The 27,270-nt window shown below is 38.5% G+C and overlaps 1 protein-coding gene across 1 annotated transcript in view; it reads left to right on the top strand.

The window, feature by feature from the left end:
- Positions 1 to 27,270, top strand: part of LOC133049983 (multidrug resistance-associated protein 1-like) — a 91,802-nt gene that overhangs the window by 11,504 nt on the left and 53,028 nt on the right. The window contains exons 3-9 of the mRNA XM_061134052.1: positions 3,914 to 4,061; positions 4,830 to 4,972; positions 9,786 to 9,963; positions 17,565 to 17,819; positions 20,364 to 20,429; positions 25,392 to 25,529; positions 26,892 to 27,038. Coding sequence (XP_060990035.1) covers positions 3,914 to 4,061; positions 4,830 to 4,972; positions 9,786 to 9,963; positions 17,565 to 17,819; positions 20,364 to 20,429; positions 25,392 to 25,529; positions 26,892 to 27,038 — 1,075 coding nt within the window. The remainder of the gene's footprint in view (positions 1 to 3,913; positions 4,062 to 4,829; positions 4,973 to 9,785; positions 9,964 to 17,564; positions 17,820 to 20,363; positions 20,430 to 25,391; positions 25,530 to 26,891; positions 27,039 to 27,270) is intronic.

Here is a 27,270-nt window from a genome sequence, read left to right as displayed (position 1 = left end):
CCCTGGTGGCTCAGATGGTAAAGAATCTGCCTGCAATGTGGGAGACCCAGGTTCAATCCCTGGGTCAGAATGTTATCCCCTGGAGAAGGGAATGGCTACCCACTCCAGTATTCTTGCCTGCAGACTCTCCTGGACAGAGAAGCCTGGTGGGCTGCAGTCCGTAGGGTCACAAAAAAATCAGAAATGACTGAAGTGATTTAGCACACACAGCACAGCAATAATGAAATTGACAGTGCTGCCATATACTTTCCAAGTATTTCGATTATTACTCATCTACAAAATGTATATTTCATCTCACCCTGTTAGCCAACTGCCACTGGTTTACTACCATTAATATCAGTTGGATAGGATACTTATGCACACTTGTTAATGTTAAATACACTCAAGATTCTCTCTAATGTAACAAAAATGAATACACAGTGGAAATATTACATTTAATGACACTGTCTGCCTTTGGGTAAGTAAGTACTGGTGTATATCACGTTTAAAAACCTGTGACCAGTCCCTAGAGTTCCTGCTTGTTTAACAGTCGATAAAAATGATTGCTGTATTTGCTTTAGGGAGTTGTCCTTTGAAAAAAGTATAATAGTCTATAAAAAACCAAGATGCTTGTATGTACCTTTATTATTGCTTAAGGACTAAAGTCCACAAGTTTGTGGGATCTAGTGCATTTTATTGTTGGGAGAGTCAACTATTGGTCCAAGAAGCTTCCCAAAAGCTGCCTCAGCAGTTGATTTAAAGAAGCACCACTTCCTCTTCTCCTGGATTCTTATGTGTAAAAGTTAGACCCAGAAGAGAGCAAAAGAGGTGGAAGACGCACACACCTGGTAAAAGGGAAGTCACAGCTGAGCCCAAGTTCACCAGAGTCAATTCAGCTTAAGTGTCGCTTTTAGATGCTTCTTTATTTGGAGACTCAGCATGAAAGCCAGGGGTCACTTATCCCCATGAACCAAAACTGCTGAGTTTTGCACAGTTCTACCTCAAAATGCTGAGGCAGTAAATGTTATTAAAAATGCTTTTGTGAAAATCAATGCAATCTTATTTTGAAAACGAATATTTATTTTGTGGAATGGAATAGAAGAACTTAATATGACATTAAAGGAGTTTATTGCTTAATATGTTTTTAAAAGTGCACTGCAGAAAAATGTCCAGCATATTGAGCCAACAGAAACATGATTACAGAAGGTCCTTTCTTAGTGCATTTAAGCTTTTTTGTTAAATATGAATTGTAATATGATATTAGGTAGTGTGTAATAAAAGTGAAATTGAATCCAGTGAAGACTGGTTACCACGGGATTTAAATCCATTCTGGGGTCAATCGATTCAGATTGTTCAGGAACAATGGCAATGAAAGCAATTCCAGTTTGGGGCAGTGTAACACTTTGTTATGGTCTCTTGGACTAAAATACTTTATAATGAGAAGAACTGAAGCTACAGAGTCAGAAGGCCCGGGTTTAAATGGAAGTTTAATTTCTCACTGAACAAGTCATGTCATCAGGCTCAAAACTGAGTGTATCTGAACTATATCACTTAGGAGTGCTTCACATAACAGAATACTCAAATAATAATAGCTTAAACAGATAGATTAAAAAAAATTTTTTTTTTATGTTATCAGGTAGTATACCAGCCTATATCGTGCTTCTTCTATCCAGGATTCTTCTATCTTTCCACTCCATCCTTAGTATTTGGATATTCACCCGAATATCCAAGGCAAAGATGGCTTCTCCATTTCAGACCATCATGTCTTCAGAACAGGAAGGAGGAAAGCTCAGGAAAAGGGAGACAAACATTTTTCTCATTTTGAAGTTTTATGTCTCCTTTTCTTTTTACTTTTAAAATTTTTTGTGAGGCTGGTGGGATCTCAGATCCCCCTTCAGGGGTTGAACCCTGGTCACAGTAGTGAAAGCCTGGAATCCTAACCACTAGGACACCAGGGAACTCCCTGTTTTGTGTCATCTTTTGAAATAGAGAGTTCTCTTCAGTAGATTTTTTAAATAGATTTTTTAGCTTTGACGTGAAAGTATTAGTCGTTCAGTCATGTCCGGCTCTTTACGACCCCATGGATTATAGCCTCTGTCCATGGAATTCTCCAGGCAAGAATACTGGAGTGAGTAGCCAGTCCCTTCTCTAGGGGATCTTCCCAACCCAGGGATTGAACCCAGGTCTCCCACATTGCAGGCAGATTCTTCCATCTGAGCCACAGCCTTAATTAACTTATTAATGCCAAGCAAATAGTAATGAGATTACAGGGACATGTTACTTTGCCAACAAAGGTTTGCCTAGTCAAGGCTATGGTTTTTTCCAGTAGTCATGTATGGATGTGAGAGTTGGACTATAAAGAAAGCTGATCACCAAAGAATTGATACTTTTGAACTGTGGTGTTGGAGACGACTCTTGAGAGTCCCTTGGACTGCAAGGAGATCCAAGCAGTCCATCCTAAAGGAAATCAGTCCTGAATGTTCATTGAAATGACTGATGTTGAAGCTGAAACTCCAACACTTTGGCCACCTGATATGAAGAGCTGACTCATTTGAAAAGACCCTGATGCTGGGAAAGATTGAAGGCGGGAGGAAAAGGGGACGACAGAGGATGAGATGGTTGGATGGCATCACTGACTCAATAACCATGAGTTTGAGTAAACTCCGGGAGTTGGTGATGGACAGGGAGGCCTGGCATGCTGCAGTCCATGGGGTAAAAAAGAGTTGGACACGATTGAGCAACTGAACTGAACTACAGGGACTGATTTAGACCAATCATGGTTCATAACTCTGTGGTTGGAATATGGACTTACTGTGAGCTCAAGAGATTTTCAACTGAATAAATATCAAATTCTAGTCAGTAGGAAGATGATGAGGCAGAAGGAATGGATGTAAGATAAATATAAATCATTGTCTGCAATAATAACATTTGTGGTATAACTAGACCATGCACTTTAGTTTTCCTGGGACAAGCCCAGTTTAGACCTATTGTTCTTGCATAATTACTCACAATGTACTCTGGAGCAAGCTCTTTGAATGGAGAAATGTAGAATTACTAAGAGGCTGGCAGTATCTTAAGGCTTCAGCTCCAAAACGGCTCTGTCATATTGACTCATGTTCTGTTGGTCAAAGTAAGTCATATGTGGCCAAGACCCAAGTGTATGCAGCAGATACAGGTCCTCCACTTGGACACTCTGTAAAGTCAAGTGTCAAAGGGTCTATATAGTCCCAGCAGAGGACAGATTCATTTCTCTTTTCACACAAGCTTAAAAATCAAATGTGGGTTTTGGCGTGAATATCACTGTGAATATTAGCTATTTAAGTTCCAGTAAGGGAGGTAAGGGTGGGTTTTGCTGGTGGCTCAGTGGTAAGGAATCCGCCTGCCAATGCAGGCGATGCGGGTTCAGTCCCTGGGTCTGGAGGATTCCCTGGAGAAGGAAATGGCAACCCACTCCAGTATTCTGGCCTGGGAAATCCCATGGACAGAGGAGCCAGGTGAGCTACAGTCCATGGGGTTGCAAACAAGTTGAACATGACCGAAGTAACTAAACAATAGTAAAGGGAAATAGAGGAGGTGGGTGTCTCCAGGATGAGATGAGTAAATGCGATTAGTGTTTCACTGAATAATTGGATATCTAAACAGCCCTTTTAAAAGCTACATGTAAATCCATGGCTGATTCATGTGTATGGCAAAAACCACTACAATATTGTAAAGTAATTAGCCTCCAACTAATAAATGAAAAAAAGTTACAAAGGATTATTATATATTATTGAACTTCAGTATAGAGTTGTATGATTTTTCAAACACACACTCTAGTGAGTCCAACCTGATCAATAAGATAATTTATAAATCAAGAAGTGAAACGAATATATGCAGGTTACTTTTAACGATTGTTGGTTTTGATGAATTGTTTTCCTTACTCTTTCATTTTTAGAATAATTATTTTAGGCTATAAGAAACCTTTGGAAAGAGAGGATCTTTTTGAGCTTAATGAAAGCGATTCCTCCTATAGTGTGTGTCCCATCTTTGAGAAACAGTGGAGGAAGGAAGTTTTAAGGACTCAAGAGAGGCAAAAAGCAAAGGTAATTATTAAATCCTTAGTACTTAACTGCATAACTTGTTCCAAAATATGAGATATTATTATTAATATAGAAAATCCTTTAAATATGTTAAATAACATGTCATTTCCCTAACAATACTAGCTGTTATTAAAGCTAATTTCTGTCATCATATTATTCAGCAGCTCTTTAAAGCTCAGGAGCAAGTGTATTATATGTATATAATTTGGGGCTTCTCACTAGTATCCTTCCACATCCATTGTTGCAAAGATAGTTTCCATATCCCAGAGTATCATATCTATTGGTCAAAGTAAGTCATGTAGTGGCCAAGGCCAAGACTTATGGGGGGCAAGAGTAGGTTCTTCATATGTAGCATCATGCGCTCGCGTGCGCGTGCACACACACACACACACACACACATGCATATATATATATATATATATACATGTATACATATATATATAATGTATGTATATATAGTCTTTAGACTTCTTAAAAAGAAAATATAATTTGAAGATAAAAACTGTATTAGTGAAACAGTTTCAAAACTCACAAAAGTGATTTAAAAAATGGTTTCTTTTTCCGTTTATGCCATATGGTATGAATAACACCAAGTGGTTTGGCACCATTCTATACCAATAATAGGGACCATGTTTTTAAGTTTAATTGAACTTATTCCTTTCATATTGCTTTTTTAACTTTGGAGTACATTGCTAATTTTATGATTATATATATTTTATGGATTAGTTCTGTTCTCTTTTCTCATTGCTTTTGTTTTCCTTAATTATATAGTCATCTTTTCATAAAGAGCCACACACCAGGAAGCCATCTCTACTCCGGGCATTGTGGAACACTTTTAAGTTTGTCCTGATTCAGGTTGCTTTATTCAAAGTATTGGCTGATGTTTTGTCCTTCACTAGCCCACTCATAATGAAGTAAGTTGAAGTCTTTTTTTTTTTTTTCCTTTCCCATGAGTACCTGATAAGGAAGTTTACTGTTTCACTTTAAAAATGTACTAAAATAGAGTGGGGTGGGTTCATATTACAGATTTTATTTAGGATACAGGCATTCTATTAAGTTTGCTTGTGATATGAATGTGAATTATGATAATATAGTAATTATTGAAATAACCATGCATTAAGCACTATTCTAAAATCTTTATATTAATTATCTAATCTTTACAACAATCCTACAATGTAGGAAGTAATATTGTACTCACTAGCACAATGTAGAAACAAAGAAATCTCTGTAATTTGCCTAAGACCACACAACTAGAAAATACAAGAGTCACAACACAAATCTAGGAAGTCTGGCTTGAGTTTATATGTTTAGGAAATGAAATGACACATACCTTTACTATTTTTCTTTGCTGTGACCTTTTTGGAATTGAACTTTATCAGCCAAGGTAATAATATATAAATATATATCTGCATGTGTTTATGTGTGGGCTTCCTTGGTGGCTCAACCGGTAAAGAATCCACCTGCAATACAGGAGACCTAAGTTTGATCCCTGGTTTGGGAAGATCCCTTGGAGAAACCCACTCCAGTATTCTGGCCTAGAGAATTCCATAGACTTTATAGTCCATGAGGTTGCAAAGAGTCGGACACAACTGAGTGACTTTTTGGAATTGAACTTTATCAGCCAATAATAATGCATAATACTGCATGTATTTATGTGTAAATATAGAGAAAAATATTTAAGTAATTTCTATTTCTAATAGTGTCTATATGCAAGAATTCATGAGCAGACAGTAAAATTGAATCTTTGATTATATGTCTCCTTGATTATATGCCTCCAAGGGTACAAGGAAAGAATTTTTCATTAACCAATTATTAATTTTTTTTGTTTTGAATATGTTTTCAAGTTGGAGTTTTTAAAGAACAATTTAATTCATGAAAATAAAACTAATTCTGAGTTGCCAGATCCCAAATCACATCCGGGCACATATTTAGCCCATATTTATTAAGTGCCTGCTATATGCCAGACTGTTCTAACTAGACCATGAGAATTGAGCAAAAATCAAAAAGTCCTTACTCTGATGACACCTAGAAGGGAGAGATAAATAATAAATGAATCAGTATACATTTTATTAAGAGGTAATTACTGCTAAGGAAAACAGTACAGCAAAGTAGTGGGGCAGAGCATACTGGTCTGAGGGACTGGAAGTTGCTGTTTTCTGTGAGGTGGTTAGGGAAGACATTGGTTATAATGGTGAGACTTGAACACAGTTCTGAGAGAAGTTAGGGAGGAAGCCAAGATATACCTGTTGCAAATAGGAAGAACAAAGAGGGCTAAAGTCATGCGGCAGCAGCATGCTTGGTATTTTTGAAGACTCACAGGAGGCAAGTGAGTGGAGCAGGGAAGCTGAGAGGAAAAGTGATAGGATTGAGGTCAGATACATACACTACCATCTGTAACATAGACAGCGAGTGTGAAGCCACTGTATATAGCACATGGAGCGCGGCTCGGGGCTCTGTGATGAGCTAGAGGGATGGGATTGGGGGGTGGCAGTGAGGCTCAAGAGAGAGGTTAATAAATGTATACTTATAGCTGATTTGTGTTGCTGAAAAGCATAAACGAACTCAACATTGTAAAGCAAGAATATTCCAATTAAAAAAAAAAATAAAGACATTGTGGGAGCAGGGAGACAAAAACATTGAGGTTAGAAAGTTTGGGCAGCTAAAAAGAATTTGAAGGACCTTACAGAATGTGGGGGGAAGCTTTGTGCCTGAGGTGTTCTCTGGGTCCCAGGGTCCACAATGTTCATTATTTTCTGGGATCTGTGGAGTGAGGCTGCGCATCTGGATCTGTCATGGCCAAGGGGGTGGACCTTCACTCCCAGGCGCTGAGCAAGGGTACAGGGCAATCCCAGGCCCCTTGTTATGTATGGGGGGTTGAGGGGAGTATCGGACAGCGGACGTAGGTTTCACTGCCACCCTTCCCCCTCCTTCCCTGCATTCACACTTGTACACAGTGGCCAGAATCCTTTAGATGAGAGAGAAAAGCTACAGCTCTCACTGGTGAAACTTGGGCCCCAGGCTTCCAGAATTCCTCCTCCAAAACTCCTTCTTCCTGTTTGAGAGGCAGGAGTGCCCTAGTAAGGCCCTGAAGACAGGGATTCCACCCTTCATTTCCAACATGGGCACAGTGCAGGCAGATGACAGCGTACCCTCTTCAGAATTCCAGAGGGCAAAAGCCAACTTCAGGCGGCCACCTGGGTGATGAGGACCATTCCTTTCTTCCCCTTTCTCCCCCACCATGAGACCAGCAACATTGGGCCAAAGTTTCACACCTTAAAAAATACATAGGTTCCCTATTGTTACAATGCAGATTCCAAGGCCAGCCTCTGAGTTTCTGCTTCACAAAGTCTGGGGGAGGATCCAGAAATCTGAATTTTGAAAAAGTTCAAACTAGGCAGCTCCAAGAATCTTGAAGAAAATGATCCCCCATTATTCCCCCTCCACACCCAGAGTAGAGGAGGGCCACAACAAAACCACTGAGTGGCTCCCCCAATATTTAGTGGAGGGCTTCCCTGCTGGCTCAGACAGAAAAGAATCTGCCTGCAATGCAGGAGCCAGGGGTTCAGTCCCTGGGTCAGGAAGATTCCCTGGAGGAGGAAATGGCAAACCACTCCAGTATCCTTGCCTGGAGAATTCCATGGACAGAGGAGCCTAGCGGGCTACAGTCCATGGGGTCCGCAAAGAGTCAGACATGACTGAGCGACTAACACACTAACACATACAGAATGGGAGGGGGGCTTCCCCAGTGGTTCCGCAGTAAAGAATCTGTCTGCAATACAGGAGATGCAGGAGACTCGGGTTCGATTCCTGGGTCAAGAAGATTCCCTGGAATAGGAATTGGCAACCCACTCCAGTATTTTTGCCTGGAGAATTCCATGGACAGAGGAGCCTGGCAGGCTGCAGTCCATGGGGTTGCAAAGAGCTGGACACAACTGAGCAATTCAGCATACATGCGCAGAGAATGTGATGATATAGGCTTTCATTTTGTGTTAGAAGGGAAACCTTTGGAAGAATTTGAGCATAGAGTGATATGATTAGACTGCAGTTTCATAGGAATCACTCTAGTAGCTATGTAGAAAATGAAGTAAAGAGGAGCAAGAGTGGAAGAAGAAGCAGCTATTAGCCAACTATGGTAATCCAGGCAGAAGTCAATGGTGGCTTCAGGATTGTCGATGAAGGTGATAAGTGGTCAGATTCTGGCTTTATTTTAAAAGTTGAGTCAACATTATACATTGATAGTTCAATGTAGGTTGAGAGAAGAAAGGAGTCATGGTGCTTTCAGAGTTTTTGTTTGCCACAAGGTGAATGAGTTACCATTTACTGACATACAGAAGGTTCAGAAAAGAGTAAGGAGTGCAATTTGCTAAATTTGAAATATGCATTAGATTTTCTGCAGAATTAAAGTAACAGACCTGACTGCCGTCCTTTGGAAAGACTGTTTATATGGCTCAGGCTGGCAATTAGAACTTGAATTTCAGGAGGGTTCCCACTTACCCTACCTGATGAGAGTGGTTCAATATGGTCTGATATGGTCAGACTGTTTTATACAGTCAATATGATCCATGCTGAATTCCTGCTTTTTTTCTGCGTGTTTGAAATTCTGGCCTGTGTTACAAAGAGGGTACCTGGATGCTGAGTTTTTAAGGGGCTTCCTTGTTGCTGTTCAGTCACTAAGTCATGTCTGAATCTTTGCAACCCCGTGAACTGCAGCATGCAAGTCTTCCTTGTCTTTCACTATCTCCCGGAATTTGCTCAGACTTGGCGATGCCATTCAACCATCTCATCCTCTGTCACCCCCTTCTCAGCCTGCCCTCAACCCTTTCTAGCATCAGGGTCTTTTCCAATGAGGTGGCTTTAGGGGAGTGACACATCATCATGGTTATCTGGGTCATTAAGACTTTTTTTGTAGAGTTCTTCTGTGAATTCTTGCCACCTCTTTTTCATCTTTTCTGCTTCTGTTAGGTCCCTGCCATATCTGTCTTATACTGAGCTCATCTTTGCATGAAATGTTCCCTTGGTATCTCCAGTTTTCTTGAAGAGATCTTTAGCCTTTCTGATTCTATTATTTTCCGCTATTTCTTTGCACTGTTCACTTAAGAAGGCTTTCTTATCTCTCCACGCTATTCTCTGGGACTCTGTGTGGATATATCAGGTGGATATATCTTTCCTTTTCTCCTTTGCCTTTTGCTTCTCTTGTCTTCTCAGCTATTTGTAAGGCCTCTTCACACAACCACTTTGCTTTCTGGAATTTTTTTTTCTTTGGGACGGTTTTGGTCATCGCCTCCTGTGCAATGTTGATGAGATTACCATATGAAAACTAGAAAATACCTTTCTACCCAGAAGCCTGAGAAACTAGTTGTTGACTCTATGTGAGTGTGTGCTCAGTCGCTCAATCGTGTCCGGTTCTTTTGTGACCCCATGGATTGTAGCCTGCCAGGCTCCTCTGTGAAAAGGATTTGCCAAGCAAGAATACTGGAGTGGGTTGCCATTTCCTCTTAGAATGGAACTCAGGCCTCCTGCATCTGGCCTTATTTATATAAAGCTTGAGTGAAAATAAAGGGAGGAAGGATGCCAAATTGGGCAAGTGGATAAAAAGAGCCGGCAAGAATATGTGTGAGTATGTGTGTGTGTTTGTAACATTTTGACAGTACTTAGTTCACATATGTATTTTATTACTTTGGATGTTTAACACTTCTTCCCTTTTCTCGATTTGTATATGACCTTCAGGCAAATGATCCTTTTCTGTGAACAACGCCCAGATTTTGGCTGGAGTGGTTATGGTTATGCTTTGGCGCTTTTTGTCGTAGTCTTTTTGCAAACCCTGATCCTTCAGCAATACCAGCGTTTTAAAATGCTTACTTCAGCAAAAATTAAGACAGCTGTAATTGGACTGATCTACAAAAAGGTAAAAGATTTAAGAAATTCCAAGTTTCTAAATGGATTATGTCCAATATGTGCTTTAAAATAAGGGATCTGGAAAATTAGAAGTAGTATTTTAAAAATTTCTAGTATGCAATTTGAATATACATTTTGCTGAAAAATAACTTTGACTCATCAATGTTGATTACATCAGTTTCTTTACAGGGTCCTCTCTCTATATTTCCTGAAACTTCAAGTCAATCCTAATGCGTGAAACTCAGTGATGTTCTTTGTCCACTCTTAATGTCACTTAACTCCTCCTCAGAAAAAGAATGGAATTGAATATTTCATGATTGTCTCTATTTATGTATCAATAAATTAATTTCCATGGTCATTTTCCTTCTACATGATACCTTTTACTTCTTCCTCTGCTCACTCTACTTTTTACCGAACCAAAGCCATACTTCTCTATAGAGTCATTATCTATTTCTCTTTGAGTCTAAGCCCCCTCCTACCGACCCCAAAAGCTGGTTGGCCCTTATACCTAGCATGACTCTAAAGTTGTCCTTTCTTGAAAATGCAGTTTTAAACATCACCTCTTTACCATTCAGAGCCTATTTACATCATAATTATAAACAATTAAAAACCTTCCTCCCTTCTGTTGTTATTACTGAGTTATTCAGTCAAAAGTATATTTTGCCTTCTTATTCTGTAGTCGTATGTCAATCTGTGTTCTTGAGATTTGGAATAGGAACTTAACTTACCTATTGTACCTTTATCATCTAAGAGAGTGGCTTTTACATATTTTTATAAAAGTTGGAAGACTGAGTAAATGAATAAATGAGCCATTACCTTCAAAACTAAGGAACTATTAAGCATACATAATAAATGTGTGAAACTATCAATAAATGCAGATGTTCTAAGAAATCAGATGAGCAGGAAATCTACAATATTTGATTGGAAAGTTAAGGAACGTTTCACATAGAAAGGGGCCTTGAAATAATCTTTGGGAGAAGTGTAGGATTTGTTGACCTGGATATGAAGTGTCACAGACCATTTGGACATATTAGGCCAAAATGGAGGCAGCAAGTGATTTTAGAGATTCTAGAATGATCCAAGCCCAACTAAGCCAGAATATAACTGAACTTGCAGTAAACCTAGTTCTATGTGAAACTGAAAGTGTTAGTTGCTCAGTTGCGTTCAAGTCTTTGCGACCCCTTGGACTGTAGCCTGCCAGGCTCCTCCATCCATGGAATTTTCCAGGCAAAAATACTACAGTGTGTTGCCATTTCCTTCTCCAGTGGATCTTCCCGACCTAGGCATTGAACCTGGGTCTCCTGCATTGCAGGCAGATTCTTTGCCATCTGAGCCACCAGGGAAGCCCTGTATAACTAGCTCTGTGAAACACACCCCAGATACAGGGTCAGAAAGGCTGTTTGTAATTCTACAGGTTGTAACTTCTGAGAAATACAATATGGAGAAAAGATATGAAATACAAATATTAAAGAGTCTAGGAATCAGTTTAAATGCTAACATTTGTTTCCCATATATGGCCTATATGGAACAGGTCTTCATTCACTGCTTAAAGCATTGGAGCTTGGGTATAGGATTTGGGTGGATTTACAAGCACAAAAGAATAGATAGCAGTAGAAATTGAAGCAAACCATCAGAAATAAAAAAGAAAGTCAAGTCTTGTGGGTGAGTACATTAAGGGCAAAGAGACCCTGGAGATAATGGAAGGGGGAACAGAGTCTACAGGAGTGAGACTATATGGGTCCTTAGAGATTATTTAACAACAAAAAGCTCTCTAAGATCAGAGGGGTTCAGTGGGTCCTGCAGTATGGATTAAGATTGAATTCTTAGTCCATCAGACAAGCAGCAGAAGACATTAGTTAGTGACCTGTAGTGTTCAGATGCCCTGGGTGGCCCATGCAGGTGACATTAATATAAGGCAGTCTTTCTTCTGAATCTCTTATCCTATATCTGCTTTCCAAAGGGACTAATTGGGGTTATTAGATCTCTCATCTCCATTACAGGTTTTAGGATTCTGATATTTATCATGTTTTGATAACCTCAGGATCCTAAATGGCTCTCATAGATGACCAGATAACTCATATTCATCTGACATTGGCACTCCTTCATCAGATATTCATGACTAGACTTGGGTAAAGCTAGTCTCACATCCTTTTCCTGGTCAGGAGGGGAGGTGTTAGAAAGCTCTTTATCTCTACCCATCTGCATGACAGTTACTACTCTAGTAAAGTTCAAGAGACTTCATTTTTAAGGTTTGTGGGGAAAAACACGGACCTCTTTATACTTGACCACTTCATGAGTCTTTGGGTCTCAAAACTCAGTTTTGTTACCCTTTCACTCCCAGTTACAGGCTCCATGACAGTTTTTGAGGACTAAGAACATGAAATGTTTCAAAAGCAGCATCAGTTAGTCCTGTGCGTAATGCGGGCAGCCTGTGGGCATTTTGTCAAATGCCATCCAGTAGAAGTTTTTCTGATTTTTAAATTATTCTATATCCACATTGTGCAGTATGGTAGCTACTACTCACATATGACTGTTGAAACTGAAAACCTGGCTAGTAAGAGCAAGGAAGTAAATTTTTAATTTCAATTAAATTTAATATCCATATCTAGACTGTCTACATTTGTGGCTAAAGGATATTCTTTCCTTAATTGTGGGAAGAATATAGTATAAAGAAAATTGATAAAATTCTTTTTCCATTCTTTAAAATAGAGATACTTAAGAAGGAGAAGAAAGAAAGAGAATCCTGGCATACGTTTTTGCATCCAAAAGAGCTAAAGAAAATGAATTCTCATAGATTTATGAAGATTCACCTTTATATACACCATGACTCATTAGAAGTATGGTAACCACTGCGAATCACTGGGCCAGAAATGTTTAGGGCTCTTCCAGCTCTAAATTATATAATGTCTATGACTCAGAGCTAGGGTGGTCAGGAAAAATAGTTCAAGAAATAAATATATGAACCAAGGCTGTGGCAAAAAAATTCAGCAAAGAACAAATATATGAGGGAGAATGTGAAATTGCAAAGCAAATTTCGTAATCATATGACAAAATGAGCCATTACTGAATTGAGGTCAGTAATAAACAAGATATTTCCAGTCCGTAAAAAGGATTCTTGAGGCTGGGAGCCATATATGCTTTATCTGGGTCTTTTTATGGCTTCCCCGGTGGCTCAGATGGTAAAGAATCTGCCTGCAATGCAGGAGACACAAGAGACTCAGGTTCAGTCCCTGGGTCAGAAAGATCTCCTGGAGAAGGGAATGGTTACTCATTCAAGTATTCTTGCCCAGATAATTCCATGGACAGAGGAGCCTGGCGGGCTATGGTCCATGTATTCACAAAGAGTTGGACACGACTGAGCAACTAACACTTTTTTAAGAGCAAAATGCAATCAATGAAATGAAGTTTCAAAAAATGAGTCACAAGTAGTGTTAGCAGTCTTCCTGAGTGGGTCCTTCTGCCCAGCACCCTTCAAGCCATCTGAGTTCTGGTCAGGAGCAAAGGAAGGTTTTATTCTTTGATCAGATAATGAAGAGGTGTAGGCCTGTTCTCTTGAGCACCCACTCTCCCAATAGGCAGCAGGTAGGGCTGCTTTATAGGGATCCCTCAAAGTGAGGTTCTTGTGGAGTTGGAGCAGGGGCAGCTGGGCGGCTTAGGCTCCAGATGGCAGTTCCTGGAGCAGCGTCTCTGCACGTGGCCTGCAGCTACCATCTTGGATTTTGTGTCACGCACGGCTTCTGCACGTGGACGCCCAGCCAAGGTGTAGGCTCCACCGTTTCTTTTCACAGGAGGAACCCTGGTCTGAAGGGCCAGATACAAGACTCTGCAAATGAGAATTGACTAAGCACTAGGGAAAAGGAAAAAAAAAAAAAATAATAATGACAAGGTAAGACTTTATTTTATTACCCAGTTCTCTGAGAATTGTTAATGGCCTTTGCTAGTGACAGTTGTGCATTGTGTGTTTTCCTAAAGGAGGGCATTTATTTGATTCCTTGGGTAATTTGATTATTTTGAACTACCCAGTCTTTTAGTTTTCACATAAGTCGGTTTATATTTTCCTTCTAGAAAAATAGGATAATGTGTTTGTATTTGTTTGTAATAGTAAGTTGGAGGTGGATGCTATTAGAGATCAATGGATCTCACTTAAAAAATGCTGTAGTCTTAATGAAATGAGAATAACTGTTCTTGGATTCCCATCGTTTTTCTTGGCCACATTAAATGGTCAGTTCAGTTGAGTCACTCAGTTGTGTCTGACTCTTTGCGACCCCATGAAACGCAGCACGCCAGGCCTCCCTGTCCGTCACAAACTCCCAGAGTTTACTCAAACTCATGTCCATTGAGTCGGTGATGCCATCCAACCCTCTCATCCTCTGTCGTCCCCTTCTCCTCCTGCCCCCAATCCCTCCCAGCATCAGGGTCTTTTTCAATGAGTCAACTCTTTGCATCAGGTGGCCAAAGTACTGGAGTTTCAGCTTCAGCATTAGTCCTTCCAATGAACATCCAGGACTGATCTCCTTCAGGATGGACTGGTTGGATCTCCTTGCAGTCCAAGGGACTCGCAGGAGTCTTCTCCAACACCATGGTTCAACAGCATCAATTTTTCAGCGCTCAGCTTTCTTCACAGTCCAACTCTCATATCCATACATGACCACTGGAAAAACCATAGCCTTACCCACTCCAGTATTCTTGCCTGGAGAATCCCATGGATGGAGGAGCCTGCTAGGCTGCAGTCCACGGGGTCGCAAAGAGTTGGACACGACTGAGAAACTTCAATTTCACTTTCTGACTAGCCGGGCTTTTCTTGGCAAAATAATGTCTCTGCTTTTTAATATGCTATCTAGGTTGGTCATCACTTTCCTTCCAAGGAGTAAGCGTCTTTTAATTTCATGGCTGCAACCATCATCTGCAGTGATTTTGGAGCCCCCAAAAATAAAGTCTGACACTGTTTCCACAGTTTCCCCATCTATTTCCCATGAAGTGATGGGACCAGATGTCATGATCTTAGTTTTCTGAATGTTGAGCTTTAAGTCAACTTTTTCACTCTCCTCTTTCACTTTCATCAAGAGGCTCTTTAGTTCCTCTTCACTTTCTGCCATAAGGATGGTATCATCTGCATATCTGAGGTTATTGATATTTCTCCCGGCAATCTTGATTCCAGCTTGTGCTTCTTCCAGACCAGCATTTCTTATGGTGTACTCTACATATAAGTTAAATAAGCAGGGTGACAATATACAGCCTTGACGTTCTCCTTTTCCTATTTGGAACCAGTCTGTTGTTCCATGTCCAGTTCTAACTGTTGCTTCCTGACCTGTATACAGGTTTCTCAAGAGGTGGGTCAGGTGGTCTGGTATTCCCATCTCTGAAGAATTTTCCACAGTTTATTGTGATCCACACAGTCAAAGGCTTTGGCATAGTCAATAAAGCAGAAATGGAAGTTTTTCTGTAACTCTCTTGCTTTTTCGATGATCCAGTGGATGTTGGCAATTTGATCTCTGGTTCCTCTGCCTTTTCTAAAACCAGCTTGAACATCTGGAAGTTCACGGTTCACATTACTGCTGAAGCCTGGCTTGGAGAATTTTGAGCATTACTTTACTAGCGTGAGATGAGTGCAATCGTGCAGTAGTTTGAACATTCTTTGGCATTGCCTTTCTTTGGGACTGGAATGAAAACTGCCCTTTTCCAGTCCTGTGGCCACTGCTGAGTTTTCCAAATTTGTTGGCATATTGAGTGCAGCATTTTCACAGCATCATCTTTCAGGATTTGAAATAGCTCAAATGGAGTTCCATCACCCCCACTAGCTTTGTTTGTAGTGAAGCTTTCTAAGGCCCACTTGACTTTATTAGCAGAGATTAAAAAGCTGCCTTTGGAGGAGACATGGCTAGAAGTTTAACTATCGTAGTGTATTTTTTCCTTTTTTTTTTTCCTCTTATGGGAGCAGTATTTATTCTGTTGTATCATCAGCACCATACCTTGCAAGGCAGTAGCAGAAAGTTAAAGGACTCAGCATTGCAGCAGCCATCCAGCTTAGGAGGATCCTGACCCCGTATGAACCTCCAAGGGTTGTGCCTTTCCTCTGCTGGCCCCATAGACTGCCATATGCACTGAGCCTGTGGGTTTTAAGCTAGGGAGTGTTACAGGTGTTCCACTGAAGGCCTTGTCTACTCATTTTCCAGAGGGGTTTTTTCTCTGGGCTTTGTATTAGGCATTTTTTGAGTGAAGAGAACTTGAGTATCCCCTGTATCCTATTTACCATTGTTAGATCTAGCTCTTAATCCTGTCTCTCTTTAAATCAGTGTGGTAGGAGTTCCTTAAAACTTTTGGTATATGGTGGGACATTCACCTAATTTCTGGTATAAATATCAATTTCCTACTTATTTTACAGTTATTTATGCATTTTTCCTGGGCTTTCTGGGCTTTCCTTGTGGTTCAGCTGGTAAAGAATCTGCCTGCAGTATGGGAGACCTGGGTTCGATCCCCAGATTGGAAAGATCCCCTGGAGAAGGACATGGCAACCCACTCCAGTACTCTTGCCTGGGGGATTCCATGGCCAGAGGAGCAGGACAGGCTGCAGCCCATGGAATCACAAAGAGTTGGAGATGACTTTGCGACTTTTTCACTTTCATGCATTTTTCTGGGAATTTTAAATGACTGGGAAATTAAACATTCTAATATTAGCCTTAGTAAGAAATTAGCAATAATTAACCTTAAGTATATTGAGTTCAATATACAAATATTAAATGACATATACAGAGGGAAAGGGAGAATGGGCCTTGGAAGAACAGAGAAGATGTATTTACATCTTCTAATGAAGCCTTTTCAATACTCTTACCTCTGTCAATACCCATGGCCCTTCTTAGCTACTGTTACACTTGTGTGTGTGTGTGTGTGTTAGTCCCTCAGTTGTGTCCAACTCTTTGTGACCCCATGGGCTGTTGCTGGCCAGGAGCCTCTGTCCATGGAATTCTCAAGGCAAGAATACTGTAGTGGGTAGCGATTTCCTTTTCCAGGGGATCTTCCCAACCCAGAGACTGAACCCTGGTCTCCTGCATTGCAGGCAGATTCTTTACTATCTGAGTCCTCAGAAGCTCTTATAATCAGCCTGTGTGTAGGATGTGTGTGTAGGAGGGGAGTGGACTCCACTACTAGACTGTAATCTCTTTAAGATTGAAACTATATCATTAAAAAAATAACTTTCGTTAGATTTTCATTGATTCACCTCTGTACTCTGTATTGATAAACTTTAGATGATTTAGTAGGGGTGCCAACAAGTAGAAAGGAAGCTCGGTGCTAGAAATCTAAAATTGATTTCTTTTGCAGTTTTTCAGTTCCACAAATCATAAAGGGTTCTTGGTGGATTTATTTGGTTGGGAATTCAACTGTGACTCTCTCCCAGTATGCAGGAAATGTTAAAGCTGTGCAATTCGATCAATAATTGTTTTTTCTTCATCTGCAAACATATCTGTTGATATTATGTGATTTAAATACATACATAATGATGCATATTTGCCTAAATATATCACAAATCTTTATTTTTAGTTAAAAGTTATCGTTTGACTGTAAAGATCCTGCATGATCTACAGAATTCTAAGTATTCTGCTTTTCTTTTCCCAGTCCCTGCTTCTATCTAATGTTTCTAGAAAACAGTTTTCTACTGGGGAAATTATTAACTTGATGGCAATAGATGCCCAGCAGCTCATGGACTTGATGACCAACATCAATCTTCTTTGGTCAGCTCCTTTTCAAATCCTGATGGCCATATCACTCCTTTGGCAAGAGCTGGGTCCAGCAGTATTGGCAGGGGTGGCAGTCCTTGTGTTTGTTATACCGATGAATGCTTTAGTTGCAAATAGAATGAAAAAGCTGAAGGTAAGAAAATAATCGCCTCATGTTACATGTGTCAAACAGAAGCTGAGTTTCCAGACTTGATAATAAACACCCAGCTAATTCTCTGAATATGGAAAATAGAGGCTTAAAATGGATATAATACAAATTAATCATTCATTTATTGAACCAGTATTGATTGAACATCTATCCTGTCAGTCACTGTGCAAGGCACATAAAGTATAGCAGTGAAGAGAATTGAAAGTTCAGGCTCTCCTTGGGTTATTGGGGGAGAAAGGCAATGAACAAGTAAATAAATAGGTAGATAGCGTAATGCCTGGTGTTAATTTGTGTATGAAGAGAGATAATTAGGATAAGGTGATAGAGTAACAAATAATTTCATTTCACAAACAAGGTCTGGAACATCCTCAGGAAAGATATGATGTATCAGCTGAGTAAGGCAGCAATCCATGTGGATGTCTGAGAAAAAGATATCAAGCAAACAGAATGGTGTGTGGACAGCCTAGAGGTGGGGGTATGCTTGGCCTGCCTTAAGAATACATGTAAATCCATGGCTGATTCATATCAATGTATGACAAAACCCACTGGAAAAAAAAAAATAATAATAATAATAAAAATTAAAAAATAAAAAAAGGAAAAAAAAAAAAAAAAGAAGTGGCAAGAAGGCTAGTGAGCTAAAGTGAGCTAGGAGTGGCTGCGTGCAGCCAGTGGACAGTAAATGCTTAACTGAATTAATTTTAATATTCTTCCTCTACATTCAGTCAGTCATCTTACTATCAATATATTTTTGACATTTGCTATTTCCAAGACAGTGTGTACTATGCTGTACTGTAGGAATGGGGGAACAAGACCAAGACACAGTTCATTTCTCTGAAGGAGATCACACTGTAATGGGAGAGACAGATGGTTTCCCATGCTAAAGTAACAAAGATAGATGCAGATGTGTTGCTTATGACAATTATTGTATTATTTTAAATGAATAAAAGGTTAACAGCGTCTTATGTATGGACATGGAAATGAATCAATCATTATTAGAGGAAAAAGTAAATTAGAGAAACACATATGTATATGTTATATGTATATATTTATGTGTATATTTGGGCACTTCCCGGGTGTCTCAGTGGTAAAGAACCTGCCTGCCAATGCACGAGAAGCAGGAGATGCAGGTTCGATCCCTGGGTCGGGAAGATCCCCTGGAGAAGGAAATGGCAACCCACTCTAGTATTCTTGCCTGGGAAACCTCATGGACAGAGGAGTCTGGTGGGCTACAGTCAATTGGGGTTGAAAAACTGTTGGACATGACTTAGCAACTAAACAACAAAAATGTGTAATATGTATGTCATGCATTTATATGGTGTATGTGTGTATATATATATATGTGTGTGTATATATGATCCAGTTTTTAAAATGTGAATATACCTATGCACGTGGATATGATAGTAATAAAGATATATAAATATAGATTTAAATGTATTTGTATAAGCATAGAAATAACCTAGAGAAAAAACACTAGTCTTTCAATAGTAGTTGCCTGTAAAGTGAAATTAGAGGGAAGGAGGGAAGATTTTTTTTACTTATTCCTTTAATATGTTTAGAAGCTAAGAATTTATACCTTCTTTTACATTTTTCTGAATTTTTCAAATACTTACCAAAAGCCTCATTTTTAAAGATAAGAACTAAGAAATAACATATAACTATAAAATAATTATGAATTACTAAACACATTGGTATTTAGAATAACAGATTTTTAAATGAATAATTTCAAAATATGTTTCTTAATATTCTGGATTTTAAATAATTGTAAGTTAAATTTTTAGGAATGGAATTACATTATTAGGACTTTATCTAGAGCCCTAAAACATCCAAAGAGACTCCAATATTATGTACAATTATTCTAAATTAAAAAAATGCTTTAATCACACAAATGATATAAAGGATGTTTAGCTTGTAAATGTGTACTTTGTTAGATATACAAATACTTATTATTGCATATAACATAATTGTGGCAATATTATTGGAGAAAGTCCTTGACGAAATGGCCAAATAATAATAAGTATTATAAATAAAGTTTTATATATAAATAGTATATTATATAATAGTTATATAATATTTGCAAAAAATATATGTATATATATTTTTGTATATATATGTATGTATGTATATATATATATATTTGTGATAATAGAAGTACCACAGGAATAAAAATAAGATTTACATATATATAATTGATAGAGTTTGGGGAATTTTTCCCATTTTGATTGAATATAGATATTTTTATTCCATTTATAACAAATTTTTTCTGAATAAATATTATATTTTCTACACTTTTGGAAAGTGTACACCTTGTTTTTATTTTACTGCTGGCTACTTTTAAGTTGTAAAGTATCTATCTACTTATAACTTATCTAACATTAACAGAATAATGTTGTATGAATGTTATAATATAGTTTTCATAAACTGAATATTATATAAAATAGAGGAAGTAGATTGAATTTTTTAAATAGTTATGTAAATTTAAGTATTAGCAACCTTTGTCAAATATACTGTCATTTCCTTTCCATTATATAGAAAAATCAAAGGACGAACAAAGACAAACAGATAAAACTGCTCAATGAAATCTTACATGGAATTAAGGTAATAAAAAAAGGACATGCATTTAATTTATCTATTTAGAATATCACAATAAGTTAACCAATAAATGAACCTTTCACCATTCTCAATATCAAAATAATGAAATATGCATAATTTTGAGAGAGCAATTTAGATTTCAGATATATAAGATTTCTTACGTTGAAATAGTATTTAAATAAAGCCAAATAAAATGTAAGGGTTTTTTTGTTCTCAACCAACAACTAAACACAAATATCTCAAAAGACACAAAATATTACTCGTTCTAAGGACAGAAAATTTGGAATGAAGCAGGGAAGAGCAGCAGTAATGCCATCATCAGTGTGAGGGTAGATGCATGGGGAAAGTGATGAGAGGCTGTTCAGTTTCTTTATACAGAAGAGAAACCATCGTACAAATGCTATTCTATGAAAAAGAGTGAAAGTGTTCATCGCTCCATCATGTCCAACTCTTTGTGACCGCATGGACTAGAGCCCTCAAGATGTCTCTGTCCGTGGAGTTTTCCGGGCAAGAATACTGGAGTGGGTTACCATTCCCTTCACCAAGGGATCTTCCCGACCAAGGAATCGAACCCAGGTCTCCTGCAATGCAGGCAGATTCTTTACTGTCTGAGCCACTTACCTGGCTATTCTATGAAAAGTATGTTACCGATTATTTGTTTCCTAGAAAAACTACCTCCACTCCACACCACTAACATTTTCTCTGTGATAAAATGAGTGAAGCCTTATAAATTTTGATTAGAGATATCCCTCAATTTTGGAGAAGGAAATGGCAGTCCACCCAGTATTCATGCCTGGGAAGTCCCATGGACAGAGGAGCCTGACGGGCCACAGTCCATGAGGTTGCAAGAGGAGGACGCACCTTATGCCAAAACCACCACCACATTCCTCAATTTACAATGGCTTTATATCCAGATACACCCATCATAAGCTGAAAATATCATCGTCAAGAATGCATTTAATACACCTCTCATACTTATTACCATAGTTTAACATATGCTTACATCACTTACATTAGACTACAGTTGGGCATAATCATCTGACACAGCCTATTTTATAATAAAAGTGAAAGTGAAGTTGCTCAGTCGTGTCCTACTGTTTGCAACCCCATGGACTGTAGACTACCAGGGTCCTCTGTCCATGGGATTTTCCAGGCAAGAATACTGGAGTGGGTTGTCATTTCCTTCTCTAAGGGATCTTTCCAACCCAGGGATGGAACCTGGGTCTCCTGCATTGCGGGCAGATGCTTTACCATCTAAGCCACCAGGCAAAGTGTTGAAAAGTTCACTAATTTATTGAATACTGTAATGAAAGTGAAAAAAACACTGGTAGTATGGTTGTAGAATGGTTGGTAGTATATTGGTTATTTATCCTCTGGATTGTGTGGCTGCCCAGCACCATGGCAGACTATTATATCACATAGAACTAACCTGGGAAAAATATCAAAATTCAAAATTGGAGGTGAATATTCAATTCTATTGAATGAGTATTGCTTTCACACTGTCCTAAAGTTGAAAAATCCTAAATTGAATTGCTGTATATCAGAGATCTTCTGTGTATAATTTCAAGTCATATTGCACTTGGATTATGGCTCATCAGATTTTTCTGAAGCACCAAATTTGCAAAGTTCATATGGAATTTCCTTCTGACATTTAAAACTCCATTGGACATTTCCATCCACCTGCAGTGCGGGAGACCTGGGTTTGATCCCTGGGTTGGGAAGATCCTCTGGTGGAGGAGGGCATGGCAACTGACTCCAGTAGTCTTGCCTGGAGAATCCCCATGGACAGAGGAGCCTAGCAGGCTGTGGTCCATGGAGTCACAGAGAGATGGACACAACTGAGCGACTAAGCACAGTGCAGTTCAGTCGTGTCCGACTCTCTGTGACCCCATGGACTGCAGCACTCCAGGCTTCCCTGTCCATCACCAACTCCCGGAGCTTGCTCATATTCATGTTCATCGAGTTGGTGATGCCATCCAACCATCTTATCCTCCATCGTCCCCTTCTCTGCCCTCTGTCTTTCCCAGCATCAGGGTCTTTTCAAATGAGTCAGTTCTTTGCATCAGGTGGCCAAAGTACTGGAGTTTCAGCTTCAGCATCAGTCCTTCCAATGGATATTCAGGACTGATCTCTTTTAGGATGGACTGGTTGGATCTCCTTGCAGTCCAAGGCACTCTCAAGAGTCTTCTCCAACACCTTAGTTCAAAAGCATCAATTCTTCAGCACTCAGCTTTCTTTATACACAAATAAATTATTTATCCACAGAATAAACCCATTATATGTACATACTGATTCACCTTAGAATCAGTAAATGATATGCTGCATTGTGCTGTATAACATTTTTACAAAAATATAAATTACTGAAGTGAAAGACATTGTTAGATTGAAGATACTTTGAAAGGAGACTGATAATCCATGAATAGCAATATGTAACTGAGGTTTAACTCAGATTCTTCTATAAAGTCACACATCCTCAAAGTATGTGATCCAGGTGCATCTTGCACCTCTTTGTGGGTTAACTGAGACGCCCAGGATCCATTAGAAAATAGTGACGTATGTTTATATGCTGTAAGTATTGATATTCATAAAGTGAAATTTGTATTATCAGTAGAACTAAGACAATGTAGATAAAAGAAATTTTCTCAAGATCTAAGCAAAGTTCAAGATTTAAAATAGCAGTAAATACACTAGAATATTGGAAGAGATCCAAATGGAAATCAGTTAGGGTAGTTTAAAAGTGGGAGCAGTTTGCATCCTTGGTGTTTGAAAACAAGTGTCATAAAGCCTCTCTCTAACAATGACAGTGGCTTAGCATTTATTGAACATTTTCTGTATGTCACACACTGTACTTATCACTTTATATCTGTTTCCTCATATAATTCTTATAAACCTAAAGAAAAAATTTTCTCATCTTCATTTTACAAATAAGGAAACAAAGTATCTGAGCAGTTGAGGGTCATGTCTTAGTTCACAGAGATGGTGAGAGATTATTAGGGATTTCCAGAGAAGCAGGGCTAACAGGATTCATAGACATATAGATAGATGAATAAATAAACAAAGATTTATTTTAAGGAACTGGCTTATGAGTATAGGCAGTGGCTTGTCTGAAATCTGTTGAGCAGGCTGGAAATTCCTGCAGGACTTGATGCTACAGCCTTGAGTCTGGAGGCAAAACTCCTTCCATCTCAGAGAACCGTAGTTTTTTCTCTTGAGGCCTTCAGCTGATTAGATTTGGCTCACTCATCTAAGGAGCTTCCCATGGGGCTCTCGTGGTAAAGAACTTGTCTGTCAATGCCGATGCAAGACATGTAAGAGAAGCAGGTTTGATTCCGAGGTCAGGAAGATCCCCTGGAAAAGCAAATGGCAACCCACTGCAGTATTCTTGCCTGGAAAATCCCTTGGACAGAGGAGCCTGGCAGGCCACAGTCCATAGAGTCACAGAGTTGGCCACAACTGAAGCAACATAGCATGTTACACCCATTTAATGGAGGGCAATCTTCTTTATTTAAAGTTTAATGGTTTAAATGTTAATTAGATCTAAAAATTACCTTCACAGTAACATCTACTGGTATTTGATAAAATAACTGGGCAACACAACCTAGCCAAACCTACACATAAAACCAACCATCACAAAAAACTAAGATCATGGCATCCAATCCAATCAGTTTATGGTAAATAGATGGGAAAACAATGGAAACAGTGACAGATTTTATTTTCTTGGGCTCCAGAATCACTGTGGTCAGTGACTGCAGCCAGGAAATTAAAAGATGCTCCTTGGAAAGAAAACTATGATAAATCTAGACAGCATATTAAAAGGCAGAGACATCATTTTACTGGCAAAGGTCCATATAGTCAAAGGTATGGTTTTTACAGTAGTCATGTACGGATGTGAGAGTTGGACCATAAAGAAGGCTGAGTACAGAAGAATTAATGCTTTTGAACTGTGGTGTTGGAGAAGACTCTTGAGATTTCTTTGGAAAGCAAAGAGATCAAACCAGTCAATCCTAAAGGAAATCAACCCTGACTATTCACTGGAAGGACTGATGCTGAAGCTGAAGCTCCAATACTTTGGCCACCTGATGTGAAGAAATGAGTCATTTGAAAAGACCCTGATGCTGGGGAAGATTGAAGGCTGTTGGAGAAGGGGATGACAGAGGATGAGATGGTTGGATTGCTTCATCAAGTCATGGATAAAAGTTTGAGCAAACTCCAAGAGACAGTGAAGGACAATGAAGCCTGGTGTGCTACTGTCCATGGGGTCACAAAGAGTTGAACATCACTGAGTGAATGAACAACAAAAGAGACCTGGAATTTGAATGTAGGTCTGTCTAACTCTAAAAAGGATGTGGTAAGCCATTGCATGATTCTACTTCTCCATGTTTTCCATCTCAGAAAATAATTTACAATCACAAAACACTTGTAACCTTTCAGAAAATGGCTTGACATCCCAAGACATAAATTTTCAAGAAATTGGGAGGCCCGGGGAGAAGCTTAACTAGTAAGAGATGTGAAAAGAATAGAATGGAGAGTTGGACCAGTGGAAAATTTGTCAGGATTTAGCTAGACAGAGGGCTTCCCTGGTGGCTCAGACGTGTCCATAATGCATCCATGGACCAAGAGTCAAACATACCTGAGCGACTATCACTTTCACTGTTGAGCTAGACAGAAACTGCTGTGGAGCTCATGGCAGGAGCTGGGATGTTGTCAAAGTCTGGCTCAGAAATAAGCTAGTAGTGGGTAAGAGAGACATAAGAGTGGGGAAATGGTGATTTTCTCCTCCCACTCACCCTAGAAAAACACCACAGGAAATATTTTGACTCAGTTGAAAACAGGAGTAATTTACTTCATGGGTACTGTTTTTGCCTTCACAGTTATGAGTGTGTGTGTGTTACAGTGTGTGTATTTGCACACGTGCATGTTTTTTATTCCTTCTTTGATACTGATTGTCATCATCTGACTTCTTTACAGATTCTCAAACTTTATGCATGGGAACCCTCTTATAAAAAGAAGATTATTGAAATTCGAGAACAGGAATTGGAAGTTCAAAAATCAGCTGGGTATCTTGCTGTATTTTCCATGCTAACTTTAACTTGCATTCCATTCTTGGTGAGTGTGTATATTATTTCTTGTTTTGATTTCAAATTTGATTTGTATATTCACCTTCAAATTCCCTGGAATTAAGATTTCCAAAGTGAAGTCTTCTATATCTAAATTTAAATTTTCAACAAATACAGTCATTAATCTGTAGAGATGAGAGATATGAAAGTTTTAAAGATGGGGAAAAATTTTTGATGCATTTTAATTGGTCTGTATTTTTTATATTTAATAAAATTTTACATCTTTGTAAATTTTTCATAGATTGAACATATGCTATCCTCAATCTTAAAAAATATAACCTATATTTCAGAGTCCTATTTCAGCTCTATTATTTTTCATGACTAATCCCTTTTAAGCAAGATTGAAAGGCACTCTACATAGAGTTGGAAAGGGACATTACATTTATTGAGCATTTCTACTGTGTATCAGACAAGTTATATGCATCTTATTTCATTCTTGCAATAATAAGATATTTTCTCATTTCACAAGAGGAAATGGAAATAGTTTGGAAGTATCCTTAAAGTTATAGAACTAGTATTTGTAGGTGAATTGATATGAATTGAAGTCTCTTTCTGTCACTTCATGCAAATATTGGGAATCTCATGCTATTTAAAGAGTATAAATTGCCTTGAGATATTGAAGCAGTAGATGAAAGCCAAAGGATAAGAAAACTATGTATAACTGAAGGATCAATTTTAACCACTCTCAGTAGTGATGGGGTCAGGAAACATTCTATATGTCTCCCCTGTTGTTAATTTAAAATATTATTTTTTATTTAAACAAACATGTGGATATTATGAAAGTAAAAGCAATATTTACATTTGGAATACTTTAGTAAAAATATCCAGGAAGCATTTGCTTAAGACAGTCTTATGTACATGATAAATAGTCAATACAGTCTCATGCATAAATGAACTTTTCTGCCTTTTCTAAATGAAACTTATGCAAGTAAATATAAATCTTACTAGTCATGATTTATTTATACATTCTTCAGTTAATATTAAGACACAGAGAAAGTAAAATTTCTGCATATGAGACAATAGGTATGCATGCATCACTGGAAAATTTACATAAAACTCCATTTTGAAGGAAAAAATGAACTGCTGTACGTTTTAAATGGGGATAATTACTCTAGTGAAAATGTGCCATATCAAAGAAGGGAGCTGGACCACATGTTCATAGGATATCATTATCTAAGATACTCAATTGTATGATCTGTACTAAATATTTACTTCATATTCTTCAGCAATAGTACTAAATAGTACCAAATTTTGGTAAACAACAACAAAGATTATTGAAGATTTCTTTCCTAATTTTGAGTCTGTAATTAATAATTGCACAATTGAAGAAAATTACATGTCTATTTTTAAGGTGTCCCTGGCAACTTTTGGTGTCTATTTCTTACTGGATGAAGAAAACATTTTAACAGCCACTAAAGTGTTCACATCTATGTCTTTGTTTAATATCTTGAGGCTTCCTCTGTTTGATTTACCGATGGTGATCTCAGCTGTGGTCCAGGTACATCCAAATTATCCTTACACTGAGAATCATTCCTCTACTGAAATCTTTAGTTTTGCATATTTCCTTTCTTAATCTTTTTTAAAATTTCGCTTTTTGTAGTTGTTTTACAATGCTTTCAAAATTGCCCTAAATTAATGAGCAACAGAGAATATTATAGGATGAAAAGAATCACGTCTTCTTCACCTGTGCTTTTCGTCTATAAAAATGACTTTTAAGCATTTCAACATGT

The sequence above is a fragment of the Dama dama genome, chromosome 31 (assembly GCF_033118175.1).
Source record: "Dama dama isolate Ldn47 chromosome 31, ASM3311817v1, whole genome shotgun sequence".
Lineage (NCBI taxonomy): Eukaryota > Metazoa > Chordata > Mammalia > Artiodactyla > Cervidae > Dama > Dama dama.
This window is presented reverse-complemented; position numbering and strand designations above follow the sequence as displayed.